The 21901-nt window shown below is 34.6% G+C and overlaps 2 protein-coding genes across 5 annotated transcripts in view; both read right to left on the reverse strand.

The window, feature by feature from the left end:
* LOC118739237 overlaps positions 1-21901 on the reverse strand; it is a 79172-nt gene that overhangs the window by 22134 nt on the left and 35137 nt on the right. The gene's annotated exons all lie outside the window — the stretch shown is intronic.
* LOC118739238 lies at positions 316-1688 on the reverse strand. 3 transcript variants are annotated; one of them, XM_036470450.1, is made up of 3 exons: positions 1437-1688; positions 1022-1225; positions 316-923 (listed from the first exon to the last, which is right to left on the reverse strand). In XM_036470450.1, exons 2-3 carry the CDS (start codon positions 1170-1172, stop codon positions 520-522), a joined length of 555 nt encoding a protein of 184 aa, XP_036326343.1. In that variant the 5' UTR covers positions 1173-1225; positions 1437-1688; the 3' UTR covers positions 316-519. The 3 variants fall into 3 exon arrangements, with proteins under 3 accessions (XP_036326343.1, XP_036326341.1, XP_036326344.1); XM_036470448.1 differs by having other exon boundaries at positions 1453-1687; XM_036470451.1 differs by lacking the exon at positions 1437-1688 and adding an exon at positions 1304-1403.

The following is a 21901-nucleotide window of genomic DNA, read 5'->3' on the forward strand; positions in this document are numbered from 1 at the left end:
ATTATATTTAATATATTCTGGTTTAAATTTTAGTCCAGCAGCCGAGAAAATGATGTTTTGCTATGCGTGGTTTCACATCAACACAGCGAAATGTGGTGTTGTTTCAAAGCACATTTACATGCATGGCTGTATAGCTCGATGTCTTACTACCTGGATCATAATATGTTATTGGAACTAGTAATGTAACTAGTACGAAAGCGACAATTGTCACCGACCCCGCTGCAGGGCAAATCAAGACATACACGTCATACTTACACATACATACACACAAAGCTTGTTAGTTAGAGTATCAAATACTTGAATAAAAACAACAACTTTTTCGGATGAAATATGTTATCTTTTATTTTCATGTTAATTCCAAAGATTCGTACATAGCATTTTGTTATAAATTTTCTTATTCTTTTTTCAAGCTTGGTTGGCTGCTTTACTGTTTTTTGTTTCTTTTGTTTTTTTTTTGTTTGTAAATTCTATTGACTCTATTCACATTCATTACAACGCCGTTGCTTACATACAGATTTATTACCCATAGAAGGGCAGATGCCTGAAAGCATTCTCAATTTGTCTTTGTAATTCTGCCATATTGCGCCTCATTAATTCTGCAGCTCTTTCCAAGTTTTCTGTGACATTTCTATCAACCCTATCCATGAATTGCAGATTTTCCTCAACATTCTCTATGTCATACAAGTTCTGCATATATGTGCTTGAGTACTGGCTACCGTCTTTCGTACTTACAATTAAAATATCATTATTTCCATATTGACTAGCTTCTTCTTTAAAGCGTCTATCAACAAGTTTATCACCATTTTTTGACAAACATAAATTTCTGCGCATTACTGTTTCGGGATCTCGTGGCGAAATGGATTTTCTCACCACACACTGTTCTGTATCTTGCGGGCATCTGACGCGGTCACACTGCCAGACTCCTAAAATTGGCCGTAAAAATATACAGTTAGCATGAAAACGAATTAGAATCGTGGAAAAAATTATATAGAATTTTCTAATTGCGAAACTCATTGCTTACTTTCGCTTCTTACAATGCTCACATCTCCGAATCTCGACTCATTATAACTAAAGACTTCGTTCCTACTGCATACGCTGCCGGCTAGGCATAAGTAAGCGAATGCGAGAAGTGGTAAGTTTGGGGAATGACGTTGGCTTCTCGTTTGATGCATTTTAATTCTTATTGACTGTGGACGTGAAACAGTGCGTCTACGGGATTTTTGTGCTGTAAAAATGGAGTAGTTAGAGAAATTTAGGAGTTATTTTCACTGTCAATGAATTTCATTTGTTTATGCTTCCATACGCTTCTAAAATTGCACCTAGTTGCCCGATTGTCATCCTAAGCCGCGATACCAGAAATTATAACCGTTTGAACTGTGCTTCTACTTAAGTGACGTGTCCCTCATACAAATACACAGCACTACTTAAGTACTTACTTCTTCAAATATTTACCTTCAATTGTACCACGATCACGTACCGTTCCGAATTACTTCAAATTGCTAAACGTTGTCTGTTTATATATGTACATAAAACTTTTGTGCATTCGATTATTTTTAGTTTAGCAAATTTTTATTGCGAAATTATTAATATTTTTCCCTAACTGCGCAATACTTTTTCGCCAGCTCAGAAAATCACTTTGAGATTATCTCAACCCGCCACCTACTGAACGATTTAGCAATAAAGTGGGAGATATATGACTAAAAGCTATGAAATTATTATGAAAAGCTTAGAACGCTGATAGTGAGATGAAAGCAAAAACGAAAAAAATCAATGCGCACGAATATACTCATACATACACATGAATATGTACATATGCACTCGCATTTATTACACCGTGCGACAAAAACCAAAAAATCTAAACACACGAAAGCATGGTCCAAATATAGGAAAACTGCCTTTTTAGTTTTTCATGACGTCAGGATTTTTTTAAAGGACTTGAAAGTTTTAAAGATACATATGAAAAATTTATTTAAAAGGTCAGTGCAATCTAGGTTAGAATATAGGTACGAAATGTGAGAGAAAATTCTGTAGAATTTAAAAAAAAATAAAGTGCTTTAGTTTAAAAGAACGAGTAAGTATTGAAAATGCGCTTTTAATAAATTTTATCTTTTTAAGTTAGCAAAGTTTGCAAAACGAGATTCTATGATGAGTTGGTGCATATATTAGTCCAACAATAAAAAAAAAAAAAATACTCCAAATTTTCAAGAATATTTAAGGACAAAATTTTTAAAGGAAATTTTCCCTACACATTCGTCCTTATGCACCAAAAAATTTATTCTGTTATAATTCCAAAGAATTTTTTCTTTTATATGATATCCTTATTATTATTCTACATTGCACTGAATTTTTGAAATAATTTTTTGAAATAATAGTTTCAAAAATCCTGATGTCAGAGAGAAAAACTAAGTACGCAGTTGTACAACAATTTACCCATAGTTTCGCGAATATATTCATTTTTTTTGTGTGTGTAAAATTTACTGTCGCACGGTGTTATACATTCAACGAATACAAAAAGGTGAAAAAAGTTTTACGTTTGCGGTTGAACGCTAAGAGACAAATTGAGTTGAATTGTTGCCGTAAGAGACAATAAATTTATTTGCGCTTTTGATTTGCTATTATTGTTATTGTTTTATAATGATTGAATTGCACTATTTCTTGGAAAAGCGTTTGCTAATATTAAAAAATGACTTGATTATTTTAACCAAGTCGACCTCTGTGTGTTGTATTATGCAAGTACGTGTTTTTCATCGCACTTGGTAACATTCTTCTGCGGCGCACTGTACTAGTGTAGATACATTTTTTTTATGTTTTTTCTCAGTTAAAAATGTGCAATCATTTTTACACTTTGGCTTAATGTTACTGATAAGGATTTCCGATTTATAAGTAAATCTATTATTGCTCATAACTATATTTCTTTTTTGACATTAAAATCACTGAACATATCCATGTTACACCGTGGACAAGGCATTTTACTGATTCAACGAAATAATGCCCATGCATGGTAGAAAAATCCCAAAGAATTTTGCTTCGCTTCTACACAATTGCATTTTACATTCGAATAATGTTTACAATTTTTGATCACAAATTAATAATCTTGCATTTTTTTTTAAAAACCAACATACATTTGTACAATTATTTATGGTAGAGTTTTGCGAGTAATTTTTTCGGAGATATTTTCAAAAATGTTTGCTTTAAATCCCTCTGCATCGCAAAAAAAAGTTCTACCTTAAAAAAATAAAAGCCCTGAAATGCAAGCACTTCAGTACCAATAGACAGTGCGAGCTGGACACACTAACCACCTTGGTAGGGCTCGAGGCCCATCTAAACCTCTGCAATGCAACTCCCAAATGAACCATTGCTGGTTCTACCCGCATTTTGGTTTAAACCACAGCCACCACGATATTCCCCGAGCGGCCGCACCAAGAACAGACCGGAGTAGTACTCATCCGCCAGACTTGCTCAACCTGCTCGACTCATCCGACTTACTCAACTTACCAGACCTGCACATGTTCGACTTTCTCAACCAGCTCGATTTGCTCACACCTCGTCCTCCTTACTTCCTGTGTTGTTCCCACTCCAGAACAACTTCTCCCAACACACTTCCTGTGCTGTCTACCTCACCGGATACAACTTCACCATCTCATTCATTCTGCTCGTCTTGCTCATCTCGCTCGTCTTACTCATATTTCGGGTGAGTACACTCCAGTCCTGTACTGTCAACTGACCTTAGACAGCTACACCAGGCCGGATTGATTGTTCGACCAGCTCGACTTTCTCACTCACTCGAGTTGCTCAACTCGCACTCATTCTTGAAAATCTCCCTTTTTTTAATCGTCTTACATGTGCACATCCAGTTTCTTTCCGTCTTGCTCGTCTCATCTAGCTCGCGAACACACTGCGGGGGCATTCTGTTCCCCGTGGCACCAGAATCAAGTCTTTGGTCAGACCTTGAAAGCTGAAGACTTCTGCCAGTTGAGCCTCCACTCGACTCAAGGACTGGTAGCCTTTGACTGGGTACTGGGTTCCACTCGCGTGGAGCCCCCCCGGGGGATACCTGCCAATTTAAGGCCGAATGAGCAGTGCAGATCTGATTACCTTCACAAAAAATGCCTTTGCATATTATATAATTACACAGATATATACATACATACATATCTAGATCGATGTGACTTTTCAAATAGGTGGCGACTCAAATCAAAAAAGCATTTTCCTAAAACCATTTCCTTTGACGCTTATGTTTTAATATTTCATATATCTTGTGTATAACTTAACTAAAGTCGACTTCTGAAACAGATGGCAACCCCCCTAGAAAATATTGTCAAACTTAAACCTTAATATAGTTTTGAATTGAAGCCTTTTCAAACACATTTCGATTAATACCCATGTTTTAAAAATCGATTTAACTTATTAAGGGCCGTTTTCTAGACTGCTCTTTAAAGATAAGCGGAGCTTTGACTGCCTGTCAAAGTTGCCGCTCAGAAGCTTATAACAGGCAATCGATAAAAAGTCGATAAAGCAGACCAGCCGTCAATTTTAAGCAGGCAATCGAGAAAGTGGCCCTAAATAATTTAAATTTGCCTTATCAAACAGGTGGCAACAACCATTATACACATAACAAATATTCTAAATATTCAAAATAAAGATTTTTAATATCCTTCCGATTGACACCCTTCATTTTGACATACTTCATACAAATTGTATATAATTTAATTTAATTCGACTTTTCAAACAGGTGGCAGCCCTCTTCAAAACATTTTCAAACCCATATTGTACATATAAGAAATAACGTATATATCGATTTGGTCATATATGCTTACATACATATGCCATTATCGATACAGTAATCGATCAAATTATAAATTTGATTGATTTTTAAGATAATAATCTACATTATAAATAGTTGTATCCAAAGTATTACCGATTGAAAAAAAGGAAACGATATGCATAACTTTATTGAAATCGTTATCGGCATTTTATCGATATATTTAGTGATAAACCTATATATTTTTTCGATATTATTTTCAATATAGTTATCGATATTAACATCACATTTAACCAGTTTCAGTTGGAAGAAGCTATCCATTTGCACTTTCTACTGCAAGACGAGTCAAAATGCCACCTCTCTTCCAAACAATGCGCGCTATAATTCTCCATGAAACTGTTACCTATTGGAATTGCTGTTGTTTTACCTTCCTTCTCCTGCCCTTTGTTCATTTTTTTTTTGTCGTATTGGCCAAACTATCACTGCTGCAGCATCAGCATGACAACTAATTGGCCACGCTTTAAGGTCGTTGTCGCAGTCGCGGTCACGGTCGTCGGCAAGTTTTGGCCACTGCCAAAAAGGTAACACGAAATCGCAAAATGCAAAAGGAGCAAATCTTTTCTATGCACTTAAAAAAAAAAAAAACAACAAAAACAAAAACCAAAGAGAAAAAATGTCAATCGACAACAAAACGAAAAGCATTACCCGCTGGCTGCCAGCTCAACGCAGCGAAAAAGCAAGCGTGACTAAAGTTAATTTTTTTAAGTATTGTTTTTTTTTTTATCTTACATTTTTAATGCCTTGTTTTACATTATACCATTAAGTTGTTATCAATTTCATTAAGGGGAAAAACGTTATTGTAGTTCAAAAAATTTTGAAGGAAGGTGAATTAGAAAACTTTAAAAATATTTCGTTCACTTCCTCAAAAGGCCGCTGCTGGCAATGAGTAAGTAAATTATTGCTTCTAACTGGTTTAACTAAATCAACAAACATAAGCAATCCAAAATAAATCAATTCAATTTTCTTAAAATATTCGAACCACAATACCTATCCAATTGGCCCTGTTTTGCTTCAGGAGATGCCTGTCATTGTGAGGTGAGAATTATCGAGCACTGCTCTTTGACAAAGCCATATACTTGAGATTGTGTAAACATACGAGTATGTACTTCACACAAATAATCTAAAATCATTGAAAAAGCGAACCCACCCGATTACCGTTCGAAAATCAAGAACACAAACAAATAGGAGGGAGTCTGTTTTCAGGTTGAGCCGTATTTTTGTTTTTCTTCTTAGCAAATAAGACCGAATTGACGCCTTTGAATTTTAATAAATTTCATAACTCTTCTTAACCTCCTAACGACCAAAGGGCATCAGAGACCGAAATATTAGAAATGTTCACACAAAAAACTATATGAATCTCTACCAGTTTTAAAACGTATCTTGTATATTTTTCTCCTATTTTTTGCAAAACAAAAAAAAACACAAAATAAAAAAATAAATTGTTTTACCCCTTTAGCACCATAGGAAAAAAATGCGATTTAAAATTTCAGTTTTGCGATACTGTGATATCCAACAAAAAATTTTTTTCAATATTTGTTAAAAATGTTAAAAAACACACTTTGAATTAAATTTTTACCCTTTCAGCACCATAATCCAATAGCAAAAAAAATGTGATCTAAAATTTCGATTGTGCATACTTTGATAGCAAAAAAGACTTGAAATTTTTGTTAAAAATATAAATATTTTTTTCAAAAAAATGTAAGCCCTTAAAACTTCCCAAAGTTAAAAAAATGGAATTTCACATATTTTAACACAAAAGATTTTTTTTTATTTTTGTTAAATTTTTTTTATTTGATTTCTTAAAAAATCATACAATTTTTAAATTGTAATGATTTCTTGAAACTTCACTTAATTTCCTCCTTGGAAAAAATATTTATTTTGGTCTCCAAATACGGCTTTAGATTTCATATATAGAATATTTAATATAATATATAAAAATCTCGTGTAACGGTGTTAGTGGTCGAACTCCTCTTAAACGGCTCGACCGATCTTTATGAACTTTTTTGTGCACATATGGTAGGTATGAGAATCGGATGTAAAGTATATTTCATACCGCTAGGTGCAGGGGGCGTGGCACCTCCCATAAAAACCGGATTTTTCACACTGCATATCTCTGGAGGTGTTCGTGGTAGATTACTGAAACTTGGGATGGAGATATATGAAATCAATCACATGGTCATGAAGAAAAATTGGGGCTATTGGAAAAAGGGGCGTGGCACCTCCCATAGAAACCGAATTTCTCATACTGCATACCTCTAGAAGTGTTCATGGTAGATTACTGAAACTTGGTATGTACAAGACATATAAAATCAATCGCATAGTCATGAAGAAGGATTTGGGATATTGGAAAAAGGGGCTTGGCACCTCCCATACAAACCGAATTTTTCATACTGCATATCTCTGGAAGTGTTCATGGCACAGTACTCGAACATGGTATAGAGATATATGTGATCAATCGCGTAGTCATAGAAACATTGGAGCTATTGGAAAAAGGGGCGTGGCAGCACCCATAAAATAAACGATTTTTTCATACCGCATATCTCCGGAAGTGTTCATGGTAGAGTACTCCAACATGGTATGGAGATATATGAAATCAATCCCATACTCTTAGAAAATAATTGGGGCTATTTTAAAAGGGGGCGTGGCGCCTTGAAACGCACTGAAGCTATTACGTCTCTTTGTATGCATATATACTTTTGCTAGGTTATTTAAGATGGCAATGGAAATATGCCTTCTGGCAATCACCAAACCGTAATATTGGAAGATAAATGCTTTACTGAAAATCATAAACGTGAATTGTTGGTGAAACTGTTGGACCAAAATATTTCAATACAAAAATTAATCTTGGGCGGTACGAAGTTCGCCGGGTCTGCTAGTAATATAATAATATTTTTACTTTTATCCATTTAGCACTAAAACATTAAATTACGAGTAAGACAAGAAACTTATTAAAAAAATGCTTGTGATTTTTTTATCCAAATCTTAGTGAGTTTTCGTCACTGATAAAACAAAATTATTAGTTTTTATTAAATTCCAATAAATAATTTACTAAGTATTATTTTGTTTGGCACAAAGAGCGTGCAAACTGTAGTATATATGTCACCAAAACAAGTTTCGGTTTTTCCATGGGGATTACAAATTTATTATATTTGAAGACGTCCACCAAAATATTTCGGAAGATTTACGTGACCTACCAAAATGGGGTTTTTTTTATAAATAAAAATAGTTTCTTAAAGAATTTCTTGAAACAAATCCCCTCAGATGACAAAACAGTTTAAACTTAAAAAATCTGCATTAAAATATTAAAAAAAAAAATTCAACGTAATCGTAATAATGAGATTTTTCATTTAGTTTTTAAACTTTTTTCAAAGATTGGTTTAAGAAAACCTTGAATAACTTGGCCAAAACTATACCGATTTAGACTGTAGATTTAGCTATCAGTGGAAAGTTATTTTCAAACCTATTTTTATTTCGTGCATTCACGTCCCAATATTTTTATTTAATTTTTTCAAATATCAACACATCTAAATTCAACTTGTAATGACGCTCGTTCATCCTAACTTTTTCTTTCATACTTTGAACGAGTTTATTTGCAAAGAAACGGTAAGAAAATACCTTTCCAATTATACCTCATAAATTAAAATCGGTACAGTGTTGGCTGAGTTATTCAAGTTTTTCTTTCTGAAAAAATTTCAAAAACAGTATGAAAAATTCATTATTATGATTCCGTAGCAAACTTTTTTAGATGTTTTTAAGGAAATTTTTTTAGCTTCACCTGTTTCGTCATCTGAAGTGATTTCTTTTCAAAAAATACTTTAAAACACTATTTTTATTCATGAAAAACTAAATTTTTTGAGGTATTTTCAAATGGTTGCAGCTTACGTTAATCTTAATATTATTCCGAAATATTTTGGTGCAAGTCTTAAAATATAATAGATTTTAAAATTCGTATGGAAAAACAGTACTGATTTTTATTTTTATTTTTTGTATGGGAAGTGATGCACTCTAATGCACATATGTAGATAAGTGACATTAATTAATACAAAAACATAAAGCCAGTCCATCGGTAGACGCATTGCTACTGGGCGAACGACTATTTACAATATCATTAAGATTATTTCTTGCTATGTTTTTGTTCTTTCTTTTTATGGTATTTTGAAACTTAATCGCACATATCCCAGTCTCTTTAAAAATATAAAAATGTATTAAAAAAAAACTCTGTATCGAACTCTCATGACTTGACGGTGCTAAGAGCCAAGTGGAGCAGAGATGAAGACAAAACGTGCGGAAGCGCGCGATATATCTCGCCTGTGGTCTCACGTTACTCCAGCAGAGCATGGCATGACAAAGTTTTATTTTTCCTTTTTTTTAATTTTTATTGTTTTTTTGCCTTGTCTGTATGTTGTGGTTATATGTTTGTCTCAGTTTTTTTGTCTACTTGACCATCAGTGATGGCATATCCATGGAGTACTATGTAGAGCCGGAGTTCATTGTCAAGGACAATTGGTGCGCACTCGTTTTTTGGAGCTAAATACTTAAGGGGCCTTTTTCTGTCTTTTTCTTTATTTTTATTATTTTTATTTTGCTTCTTGCCCCGTCATTGTTGATATTTTCGTTACTCAATGCGCTTGCGCTAATATAAACACTGCCGTGGTTACCGCTGAAGCGCGCAATTTAAATTATATTGTGTTATGAATTTTGAATTGAATGAAAAATAAGCGAACTCATTTGAAGACTTAATGGCAAGTAAATGAAGTATTTTTTTTCACTTGCGAGATAATATGGAAATCAGTTATTAAATGCGCACAAAGCGCACAGATAAATAGTTGAGCAATTATTTTGAAAATATTTCATTTCGCTGCAGAAATTAATTGTTGCACGCCCTCTCATAATAATTACACGCAAAATTTAGAGCAAATTAGCCGAGTTGCGCACTAGTTAAACGCTATCTATCGTCTGCTATGCATCCCAGCGGAGGGGTGGCCATTTCGAGCGCATACTACAATTTCTCCAGTCAACGATGCGCATCGGTACCAGCGGATCAGCGGACCACCGGACAACGGACAATCTGCATCTCTGATGGTAAGTATTTGCATTCGATCGATCAGTGCACACTTTCATTCTGCAGCAACCTAATGAAGTAACTAGTATGCAGGCAACAGCTGCCACATAAGCAACAACAACAAAAGCTACTACAACAAAGCAAACTTGAGTTATTATCGCTGATGGCAGCGACCAACTTCGTCTACATTTAACAACTTTATTGGCCGGCACGCGAACTCATATTTGTATTTGATGCGATTCGTTCACTTGATTTTATCGCATTTTTATTTGTTGTGCGACTTGAACAAAAAAGATCTTGTTTAGTAGTTAGAATTGAAAATTTTAAATTCCTTAGCATGCAGTACCAAATAGCGAAATTAAATCGAAGTAGTTTTACAGAAGATAGTACAATGCAATCAGTGTGACGGGGGGCTTGTGAAATATTTTACAAGAAAGAGTATTAAAATGTAAAATGTCATATGTAATCTTATTTTTAGTTTAAATACTTTTCGTACTTATATATTCAGAATTCAAACTTTTTAATAATTTTTAAGACATTTCGAAAATATTATGCACTGGCAAAGTAAAGTGAAGCGATTTGTTCTGTTTGTTTTGATCAAATTCCGATCTGCGAAAATGCGCTCTGCAGCGCCATAGCTGTGCGGCAAACATAACAAGTTAAAAATACGAGAATTTAGTTTGAAATACAACAAGTTACTTCTAGTTTATTATCGAAATCAAAAGTTGCCATTGTATACAAATTTTCTCTTTGTCGCTTTCTTCGTACAAGTTAGAGGGCTGCATGAATTCATTCAAACTTCTAGCCAAACAGATTACAGTAGATTTGAATATTTTACTTCACATACAAAACACTCAGCGTTTGGAATTTTGTAAGTTATGAATATACATTTCGTTTTATATTTTCTACCTTCAAATGGAAGAATGTGAATGAATGAATAGAAAACATTCAAATCATTCAAACTCATTTCGGTAAAAGTTTTTTTCTACGAACAAGTTTTTTCGTATATACCAGGAGCGCAGCAATACATACATACATACATATGTATGTTTGTACATATGTGCATAGAAAAAATATTTTTGGATATTCATACAAAAAATTGTCATTTATTTCAATTTATTTATTTTCACTTTGTTTGAATATTGTAATGCCGACACATATATCAGAACAGCTATTCACTCAAATTCAAAAAAATTTTAAGCCAAAATCGTTCATTCGTTTTGTATATGAATAATTCATAACCCGTTTTGAATGCATTCATGCAGCCCTCTAGTACAAGTTAGGAAAATTGTTTAAAACTATTAAAAATGTCGAATTAGTGCTTTCTCTATATGGATCAATACAAGCAAGGCTTTTCAAAATTTCACGGTTAAAATCAAACCTCTTTTTTATTTGCAAACTAAGTTCAATATAACATTGCTGACTGTTTTTTTTTTATTTGGAATTTACTTAAACGTGATGTTATATATACGTCTCTGCGGCACAAGTAATATACATATGTACACTTCCTTAATAGGTAAATGATTATCTGGATTACAAACGTCTATATCAGCTGCGTTACTTGGCATACAGTTTAGTTTCAAAAAAAAAAAGACAATATAAGTTTATATTTAATCTCAAAATTGTTATATATGTAACTTATGCAATCTGTATGATTCGCTTTGAAATTCTGCGTTTACTCGATTGACAATATCCAAAATATTTGACAAAAATATGTAAATATAAGCTTTTATTGGTGCGGAATCAATTTTTTCGGCAATAGCTCGCGCTTGGTTCACACCATCATCGAAACAAGATATGAACAAGTAATTTTTAAGCAAAAAAAAACACCGACGTCAATTCTCATGCAACGATTGCATCTATGGCGGTTGACGTGGTCCAAAATTATGCGGTAACATACATACAAAAAAAAAATATATATATATTCCGACGAACTGATAACCTCCTCCTTTTTTGGAAGTCGGTTAAAAATAATTACAACGCACTCCACTGGGACTGTAAACGTTCAACAGCTTGCTTCAGCGTTAACCAGCGAACGTTTGACACTAGAAAAATTGTATGACTTTTAACACCAACGTAGGTTTGAAACTCGGCTTGGGTCAAAACGGTCACACAGAATACAATAATGCCAAGGCGTATGAGAATAAGGCTATAGGAAATACTTAGATATGTATGTGTTTGTATTAGGGCAGGTCAATTTGTATGGTGGATTTTTTCCACTATGCGCGTATAGCACAGAAGAATTCTTCGTGTAAATCTAAGCAAATCTAAGGGTCTAAAATCGATATGGAGTTTGCTAAATTGCGAAAATAGGTTTCTTAGAAATTTGCTGCAGTGACATAAAAAAGTGCTTACAATTTTTATAAAACCATGCTATAAGGGGTTTTCTCCACTTAACTTTTTCTTAAATTGTCCACCAAAAAGCGCAACAGTGAAAATTTTTGGCAATTTCTTCGAAACATATTTTCGCAATTTGGCAAACTCCAAACTAATTTTAGACCAACGGTTTGTTCGGCAAATGTGCTTAGAATTACACGTAGAATCCTGCTATGCTATATGTGCATAATCAAAAAAAATTTACCCGCCCTAGTGTGTAGTAGTGTTATGAACTGAACACAATCCACAAACACAAGCCCAGGCTGTCGTTTGATTGCACGCCAAGTTGTAGTCGAGCAATTTCTAGTTTCTAATTTTACAGGTGTATTTACATTTCGCATCAGTGTTGGGAAATGAAATTGTTCCTTCAGTGCGAAATCTATACAAAAACTACATTTTTGACAGTAAATTGTATCGAGTTTTTAATTTGCTCATATATTTTCTTAGTATATGCGCACATATATTCCCCTCAAGACCAATAATTTGATGGCATGAGAACGTTTACTTGTTCATGTACATACATTTACATACTTTACACATTTACAAATTGATTAACATAAATATGCATGCACACATTTTCAGGTACAATTCCTAACCAAAAGCATTTTTAAGACATTATTAATGGAAAAAAGAAGCATCTTCTTTGGATTCAGTACCAAAACTAGGCCTAGGATTTCATTAGTAATATTAATACTATGGCAATATTCCTAGCTATAGTGCTTATCAAATCTATACGACACCCACATATCGACAATATTTGACCATTTATCTTAATATTATTTAATTTTAATTATTTTTTTTTTATAAAAGTACAGTTTATACTTTAACAAAAACCGTATAAATCCAAGGTCCAATTTTTGTGCAGCGTTAAACAAAAATCAACAAACTTTCGTAAAAGTTTCGAGCTTATTATTTAAATATTTTTGAAATATTTTTTTATTATTCCTCTGTTAAAATTTGACTTATTTAAATTTTTTCATAAAAAAAAAACAGCATAAAGTCAGGAATTATTAATTAATTTTTCAGAAACTATCAGGCGTGTCGAAGAGTGAAGTACATACGCTTTATGGAGAATTTGATTAGCTTTACTTCGTATTACGATTGTTCAATTAGTTCGAAAGATATACGTGATTAACCAGTATTTTATAAGCCGAATAACGGTAAATTGCAAATATCTCAGAAAGTTATCCATAGAGAAAAAAACTAACTTGGTTTTCGGAGTCACTGAGCGACTCCATATAGAAATTGGATAGTGGCATCGAGTGAACAACAAAAAATGTGATCCAGTGTTATCGAAGATATTGCTTCTATTGAAGCTGATTTCGACATTTTGTTTTAAGATTTAGTATCGAAAATTGAATGGGAAGCTGATAGCATACCTTGTGGTATGTTATAATACTTCGTTCAATACATTTTTAACACTTTTTCAAAACTTACAAATACAAATTCGAAAAAAAGTCAAAACAAAAAGAGAATAAAAAACTATCCCGCTGTGAATTTTCATAGCTATATATTTTTAGTATTCATCACAAAATTGTACTGAAAAGATTTACGTAGTAGTAAAGTATATTTTGAAAGAAATTGTATAAAAAAAATTCAATTTTACAAAAAATGCCAACACCGTTTCGTCTGCCTTGACGCTTTCATTAAAAAATTACAAGCCGTGCACGATAGGGTTGTGGAACGAAACTGCAAATAGTTCCACACCTCATCACAAGCCCTTTATGTGTTTACGGCATTACAACCATACATTGAAAAATTTGAAAAAACAACAGGTTCTGTGCCTAATTTTTGCCTTTGAGCTAAAGCCCGTTCTGTTACAAAAAAAAAAAAAATCCAGTTACTGATGAAGAAAATCGATGGGTAAATACGATATAATGAGTGGTCAAATGAATATGCGCAAAGATTTTTTGTATGAAATATGAGCAGAATAACGAATAAATTTGTATTCTTCATTCAAGCACTTTCGAATGATGAATAAATTTTTATTCACTGGTAATGTGTAGGGATGGGTAAATTCGATATTCGAAGCTGCGAGATTCGAATTTTAATCGAACTTTAGCTCTAAAATGACGAATTTTTGAAATCGAACTTTGTGGTGCTAAAATTCGGATAAAATCGAATTTTTCTAGAAAAAATCGAATTTCGTCTTAATTTGCAAAAAAAAAACAAAATTCGATTGACATTAATGCACGTCACCATAAATGTTTAAGTATTAACTCACAGTGAAATGTATTTATAGTTACATATCCCAGCTATACAAATAAATTCATAAAAAAAAAAAATAATATTTCAGATGCTTTATAATCTTAAAACTTTATCTAATGCTTGGTTTTCATTATGTCGAAATAACTGACATCAAAAACTGCTTTAACTAACAGCTGTTCACTTGGTGTCAAATACATCATAAAAACTGACCAAATGTAGATATCGCAGTGCATGTCAAAGGCTGTCGTCAAATTTTTTGTGGCAGGTGATTAACATTCCGTTTTCCAACACTGATGTTAAATGTGAAGGGAAATTTTTGGCATAAGTCAAAATTAGCAGCCGTTTAGCTATGGACAAACCAAAAATGTGGTTGGATAGAACTCTTCATGCCCTATTATCTATTTTGTTAATGGTTTACTTAAAGATCTCGCTTTAAAAAGCAGAATCATACGTTAGCATTAAATGTAAGACTTTTTTAATAAATATACGTATGATAAAAAAGTATGTAACGTGAAGTATGCAAAAATTTCTTTTGTTTTTGTAAAGCTAGAAATATAAATGAAATCATGTTATACGCCCCAAAAAATTTGTTTCAATATGCTACATTTGCCAAATTTTTGGATTTTTTAGATATTTTTTTGGAAGAAAAAAAATTCTTTTGTATTTATTTTTGGTTGTGAAGCAAAAAAGAGCGACATGGATAGGTAATCATATAAATATAAATTCATCTGAGTCTCTTTTTCGATTTGAGTTGACGTTCTTTTTTTCGAAAATTCGAACTAAATCGAATTTGCACCACCAAATTTCGAATCGAATGTTTGGGCAATGTTCGAAATTCGGAAAAAATCTAATTTCAACCCCCCACTACCCATCCCTAGTACTGTGATCAAGAAATAATGAATAAATGAAAAATTATACTATATAGTGGAACGATATTCCGTCATCCCTTGTCAAATTTGGTTTGGAGACAAACCGGTTTCGGCGTTGTGCCATCTTCAGTGTCACTTTTCGTTCTTCCTTCTGCTTTTATGTATTCGTAGTACTATCTGTTTTAACTGTCATTAGGTCATGCATACCCATCTAAGTGCGTATGTTTCATTAGCTCGCAGGTAGGTGCTTTTTGGTTGCTTGTATTCGCCGGCGGGTAGAAATCCGTTATTTTTAATTTCTTGGTTTTCGTGATTGCGTCAGTTTATGTTCAGTTATTTCGCAGGTAGTTGGTTTTAGGTTGCTTGTATGTGCCGGCAGATAGAAATCCGTTATTTTCATTTTCTTGGTTTCTGCGGCGTGGGTCTGTATCTTCGCGTTGGCGTTCTTTTTCAGGTTTTCCGCACAGCATCTTGAGTGGTTCGAATATTACATCGGATACGGTGTTTGTTTGTTCGTTTATAATTCTCCCTTGAAATGTTTTCTGCTTGTATATTTCCATGTTATCCAAAATGTTCAAACGCCGTCCTTTATGCTGTACGTGGAGGAGTTTACTTGCCTTATAAATTTTCATTGGTGTACATTTATTTTCGAACATATGATTTGCGAAGTTTGATTCTGGTGTGACGCTTGGTTTTTGTGTCCTCTTATTGTAGTCTCTTATATGTTCGCGGAATCTTGTTTTAATCTTACGGCCAGTTTGCCCTATGTAGCTACACTTGCATTCACACGTTAATTTGTATACACCCTGCTTATCTAGAGAGTCCTCTTCGTTTGTGCTGCTGTTCAGTATTCTTCCGACGTTGTTCCTGGTTCTGAACGATGTGCTAATGTTGAATTTTTGGCAAACCTTGGTCAGTTTGTATGTCATTTTACCCGTGTAAGCTAACACTGCCAAAGCTGTTTCATTGTTTTCTTTCTTGTTCCTACTTTTTTGTTTCGAGTCCTTTCTAATTTGTCCACCAGATCTTTTTTGTATCCATTGTTTTTGGCAATAGCATATAGTGTGTCTAGCTCTCTCCTGTGTGCTTCCTAAGTTAATGGGGTTCGCTCAAGTCTAGTTAATAATTGTCTAAATGCTACGTTTTTGGGTTGTTGTGGGTGGTTAGAGGTTTCATGTATTACTGGGTCGGTCGCTGTGGGCTTTCTGTATATCCCATATTCCAGTCTGTTGGTGGTCTTGTTTATTTTAATCGTTAGATCCAAATTGTTGAGTTTTCCTTTCTCTTCCTTATCCATCTTGAATGATATATTTTTGTGTTGTTCATTGAGGTAGTCCAATATCTGCTCCTCTTTGTCCCCCGTTATTATATGTACATATTATGTCGTCCACATATCTAGCGTAGAAGCTGACCCCCAAATCGGTTGTGAGATGCTCCATATATTTCTCTTCTAGGCTTTGCATGAACACCTCCATGAGTATAGCCGATGTTGGGTTACAATTCCTAGTCCATTTATTTGTCTGTATATTTTGTTGTTAAATCGGAAATAGTTTTGGTTTATCGTAGTCTTCAAAGTATTGATAATTTCTTTTGCGATTTTCTCTTCCGTTTTGCCGAGTAATATTCTAAATAAAATATCCATTGTCCCTGTTGTTGGTATTGATGGATAAAGATCCTTTATGTCAAATGATACCAATTTAGTATTATAAGTGAAATGTAGGGGTGTCATCTTTTCTATAAGATCTGCTGTGTTTTTGTGACTGTATATTTATTGGGTAGCTCTAGGTTCATCTTTAGTACGGTCTTCAGGTATTTCGAGAGTTTTTATGCCGGAGCCGATCTGTAGTTAATAATCGGTCTCATCGGGTTACCTGGTTTATGTATTTTAGGTAATGAAATCATTGGAGGGGCCGAAGGGTTCATTGATGTTAGTCTTACTCTTTCATTCTCCTTTATTATCGTTGTCGCCCTTTTTATCGCACTTTTTATTGCCACTTGGTATTCATCGGTGGGATCATTTCCTATTTTCTTGCAGCCTGTTTCTCTTATTAGTTGTTCCGTTTTTTCTATGTACTCATGTTTGTTGATCAAAACCGTTGTGTTCCCTTTGTCTGCTTTTGTTGTGATCACGTTGTTCGCCTTTAGTTTTGGTTTTAGAACGCTGATTATTTTATTTTCGTTATACTGCTTTCTTTTGTCAACTCGGAACCCGCTGGTGGTAGCAGAGGAAGAGGAAGGCCCCCACTGAGATGGAAAGACTAGGTGGAGAAGGACTTGGCTTCACTTAGCATTTCCAATTGAAGCCAGTTGGCATAGAAAAGAAACGACTGGCGTGCTTTGTTGAACTCGGCCAAAATCGCTTAGGCGGTTACAGCCTAAATAAGAAGAAGAACTTTGTGCAGGCTTTGAAACTTTTATTTATGTGGTATGGTATAAATGTTGAATATGTTGAAATGGATCACCTTTGTTGATATATGGGCTTTTAAAGCAAATCCTTTATTTATCATTTGTCCCGTTAAATTTTGGTAAATCCCGTATTTTTGGGGCAAATTATTCGTTTGTTCCGTATAGGTGGAAAAAAAAATCCGCCAACACTAGTGGACATACCCAAAATCTTTAGGGGTTACCTTTGATAACCTGTTCTCCTTCTCCGCGCACACAACTGCAGTTGTCAACAAAGTACAGAGCCGCAACAAGGTCCTCAAGTCGCTCGCCGGCAGCACTTGGGGCAAAGGCAAAGAAACGTTGTTTGGTCCCCGGGGACTAGTTGGGCGTAGTGAACGAGGCTACAGACTTGTCAGAACGCCGCACTCCAGACAGCGACAGGATGGTTTCTGACGTCGCATGAGAACCACCTGCACAGCGAGGCCCAAATGCTTCCCATAAGGGAAAAATGCTCAGCAAGCAGCGTCACAGACGTGAGCACCTCAACAGACCCTTGTTCGAGGAAGAGCCTCCGCTCAGACACGTTAGAGGACACCTGTTCGAATACAGGGACGCGGCCAGATATACACTGACCAACCAATGGATTCGACGAGTGATCAACAGCATTCATAGGGAGTCGGTCACCACCTCACGTGATTGGAGCCCAATCACCACCTGTAGCAGAAACGGATCTTCATCTGCCAAGAGAGACCCGCGTTACTCTGGCCCAGTTACGGTGTGGATATTGCAGCCGTCTCAACAGCTACCTGTCTCAATATCCCCAACGAGTGCCCGACATGTGGAGACTCCCCGCATGACACCAACCACCTCTTCTCATGCCAGCTCAATCCCACTGAACCCACACCCCTCATCCTTTGGTCTGACCCCAGCCGTTTTTTGGGCCTACCCTTAGTTAAGCTTGACAACGACGATTGTTGGACAAATAGGCGGGACTTATTAGTGCCGCTACAACAACCAGAAGTTTAACCTAACACATATTGCACGGTGAATGAACGATCGTCGATCGTTTATGGAATAACAATGAAAAAAGCAGCATCGAGAAAATCCACTGTGCGAATTCCATAGCGATAAATACCGAAACCGGTAACAATTTGGTGGAGTTTTTCGAATGTCTGCCTTGCCTTCCTTGAGTTAGATTTTTACTATATTTTTGGGGGTCTGTGGACGGGACATTAAAACCTCATATTTATTAGTTTCTTTTCCAAAATTACTTGCCACATACTGACTGGTTTTAAGTTACAAAAGCCCGTGGTGAATAAACATTAGCTTCTGTGTTCTTTAGTAGTTTCTTCGTTTCACACAAAAAATATGAAAATGTGATGTGTGTATGTATGTGTATATGTCTGTGCCTACCAGCGAACATGTTAGTACTATGATTGCCAACTAAAAAATTATTACCGCAATCAAATCGAAAATTAGCGCCAATGGCATGCCCACTGACTTCTTAACCCAAAGCCCCATTTGCGAAATTTGAAAATTTACAACATCATAAAAGAAGTCGGTAAAATCGTGAATGTTAAATTCAAAAAGCGCAAACTGAACTGCTGGGCCAATCAGCAAAAACAACAGCGGCATAAACAACAGCAGCTGAAAACACTGCAGTATTAATAATGCCAAATACTTCCGTTATGACGGCATCATTACTGCAGTGCTGAAAAACCGAAGCTGTTGCATATTAATACATATGTATATTAGGGTGGTCCAAAAATGCATGTAGGGGGAAAAAGTAAAGTCGGACTTTTTTTGCTCTCATCTCCTGGGATTGCTCTATACGGAAAAATATACCCCTGTTTTTATTTTCAAAATCAGAAAATATTTATAGGTCGCTCAAAGCGCTCAAAGTTTTCCATATATTTTATATGGGAAATAACAACTTTTCATAGAAACGGTATAGCATGCTTGAAAATCAATATTTTTCGATCGGCATACTCTGTTTCTCTTCAGGAGATTCTCAGTAATAATACCCAGTTGTTTACTTAACCCTTTTGCATAGTAACAATATTTTAAAGGGCCGCCAAAACCCCAGAAAACGCAATGGTGGGACCAATACAAAATATTTAGTATTAAAAAATGGTCACATAAACCATTGGGTATTATAACTGAAACTCTCCTGAAGAGAACCAGAGTTTTTCGACTGAAAATAATTAATTTTCAAGATTTCTATACCGTTGTTTTTTTTCATATAAATACATGGAGAATTTATAGCGCTTTAAGCGACCTCTAAAGATTTTTCGATTTCAAAATAAAAAAATTAAGTTTATATTATTCGATATAGAGCAATTCTTGGGGTGAGAGTATTAACCCTATTCCTGCATTTGTACAATATATTGCACATTTATTTTTTTGTAACATTGGAAGCGTGCTACTAAAAATCTTATTAATATTTTTGAAAACAAATTAAACTTTATGAAGTTTCGGAATTTCCCGAATAGTTTACGTAAATTTCAAAATCGAAAACATTTCAAAAATATTTTTAGAATTTAACTTAAAAATAGACCATTTTATAAAATTCCAGTGGCACGCAAGTTGTGGTAATTTACTGTACAAAAAATACGTGAAAGTCAAGTAAAATCGCTGGCAAAATAGAACATTGTATGGAAATATAAAAAGCATTTCTCATATAAAAATGCTAAAATTAAACTATCATGATTTAAAATATTGTTCCCGAGTGGTAAAAAAAAATGTACAATATATGTATTGTACATTTACACTAAAAGCTAGTAAGTGTCTTGTACAATATATTGTAGAAGCGTCCGCAAAGGTTGCAGTTGAAAAGGCAATTAGGGTGGTTTTTGCCGTGGTTTTTGAAGAGCTTGTGCGCTGTTGTTGCAGTAAAGGGTAGGTTTTTGATTTCTTGATCTACTGAAGGCAGAAAAACCGGGAAGGTTTATTAAAACGGGGCACTTGTATTTTATATCTTAATTGTATCTGAAATTTTTCAAAATTTCTTTATATAATTAATTCTCTTTTCATGGAGAAAATTTAAAATTTTTTAATGCAAATATTAGGTTCTTTCCCGTGCGCAACAAAATGGGTAATAGAGAGCGAAAACTGGAACGTATTGGATCGTAAGTGTTTTCTTCTTCCTGCCCGAAACAGCCCGGACTTTTTCTCCGGGTAAAAATGGATAAAGTGTCAAAGCGCATATCAGCTGTTTTGTGTTTACATGTGGCCTGCATTTACTTGGTGCTTTAAAGGAAGGAATATTGAATGTATTTTCAATTTTTATCTACTTAAAACCAAATTTGTGAAAAAAAATTCAATTTCTAAGAGTTGGCATTTAAGTGACAAAAACAAAACAACGCTAATCAGCTGTTTCTCAAATTCTGGGCACGAAATGTGGTTTTTTTGCGTTCCCGTACTTCTGGATTAAGTTCCATTTTTGAGAGCAAACTTTTCGCTTATTCTCTGATTACCGGATCCGGTCCGGATTGTTAGGGAAAGAACCTATTAAATAAAGATATTTAAAAAGATATAAAATATTCATTCCAACATATCTGCAGTAAAATCAATTATTTTGTATATACATAAGATCATTTTCAATGAAATAAAAGTTTTATTCCGTCAAACTTAGTGAAATATTTCTTGAGTTTTATTGAGTGCTTTTGCTCCATTGCGGACTTTTGTACAACATATTGCACAAATTTGAGGTAGCCCTAATAGCAACCCAAAACAACTTTTGAATAGTTTTTTTACTTTTGGTATTATAAGGCTCTATGAATCTTGTAATTATAAGGAACAATTTTTATATTCATCAGGGACGGATTTGACCGGAAAGGGTTAAAATTCCGACTTTACTTGGTGTTTTTACCACCCTAAAGTACATACACACATATGTCGATATGCATATGTGACTGCCAAGCACCAAAGCCATAAAATAGCGTTTGCGAAAATCTAAGCAAATATTTTTAATTCATAGCCGTTACGCTTAATTAGGCAATTGCATAAAAGCCGCTGCTGTGGCGAATTTTGTTTTTGTCCGTTGTTGCTGTTGATGCAGCGGCGACTAAAGACGGCATCACTGTTGTAATACAAACACGATTGGCTGCCGACAATTCGACCTGTTCAACGATTGATTGGCGGCGGCGGCAATAGCGGTTAGGTGCGAAAAAACTCAAC

Source organism: Rhagoletis pomonella, unplaced genomic scaffold (genome assembly GCF_013731165.1).
Source record: "Rhagoletis pomonella isolate Grant_MI unplaced genomic scaffold, Rhpom_1.0 Rhpom_scaffold_00005, whole genome shotgun sequence".
NCBI lineage: Eukaryota > Metazoa > Arthropoda > Insecta > Diptera > Tephritidae > Rhagoletis > Rhagoletis pomonella.

What these genes read in the sequence shown, in the direction of transcription:
- LOC118739238 (XM_036470450.1), bottom strand. Translation starts at nt 1,172, where the DNA reads ATGCATCAAACGAGAAGCCAACGTCATTCCCCAAACTTACCACTTCTC. An exon ending in GAGCATTGTAAGAAGCGAAA is followed by an intron (nt 924 to 1,021) that starts GTAAGCAATGAG and finishes GGCCAATTTTAG; the next exon opens with GAGTCTGGCAGTGTGACCGC.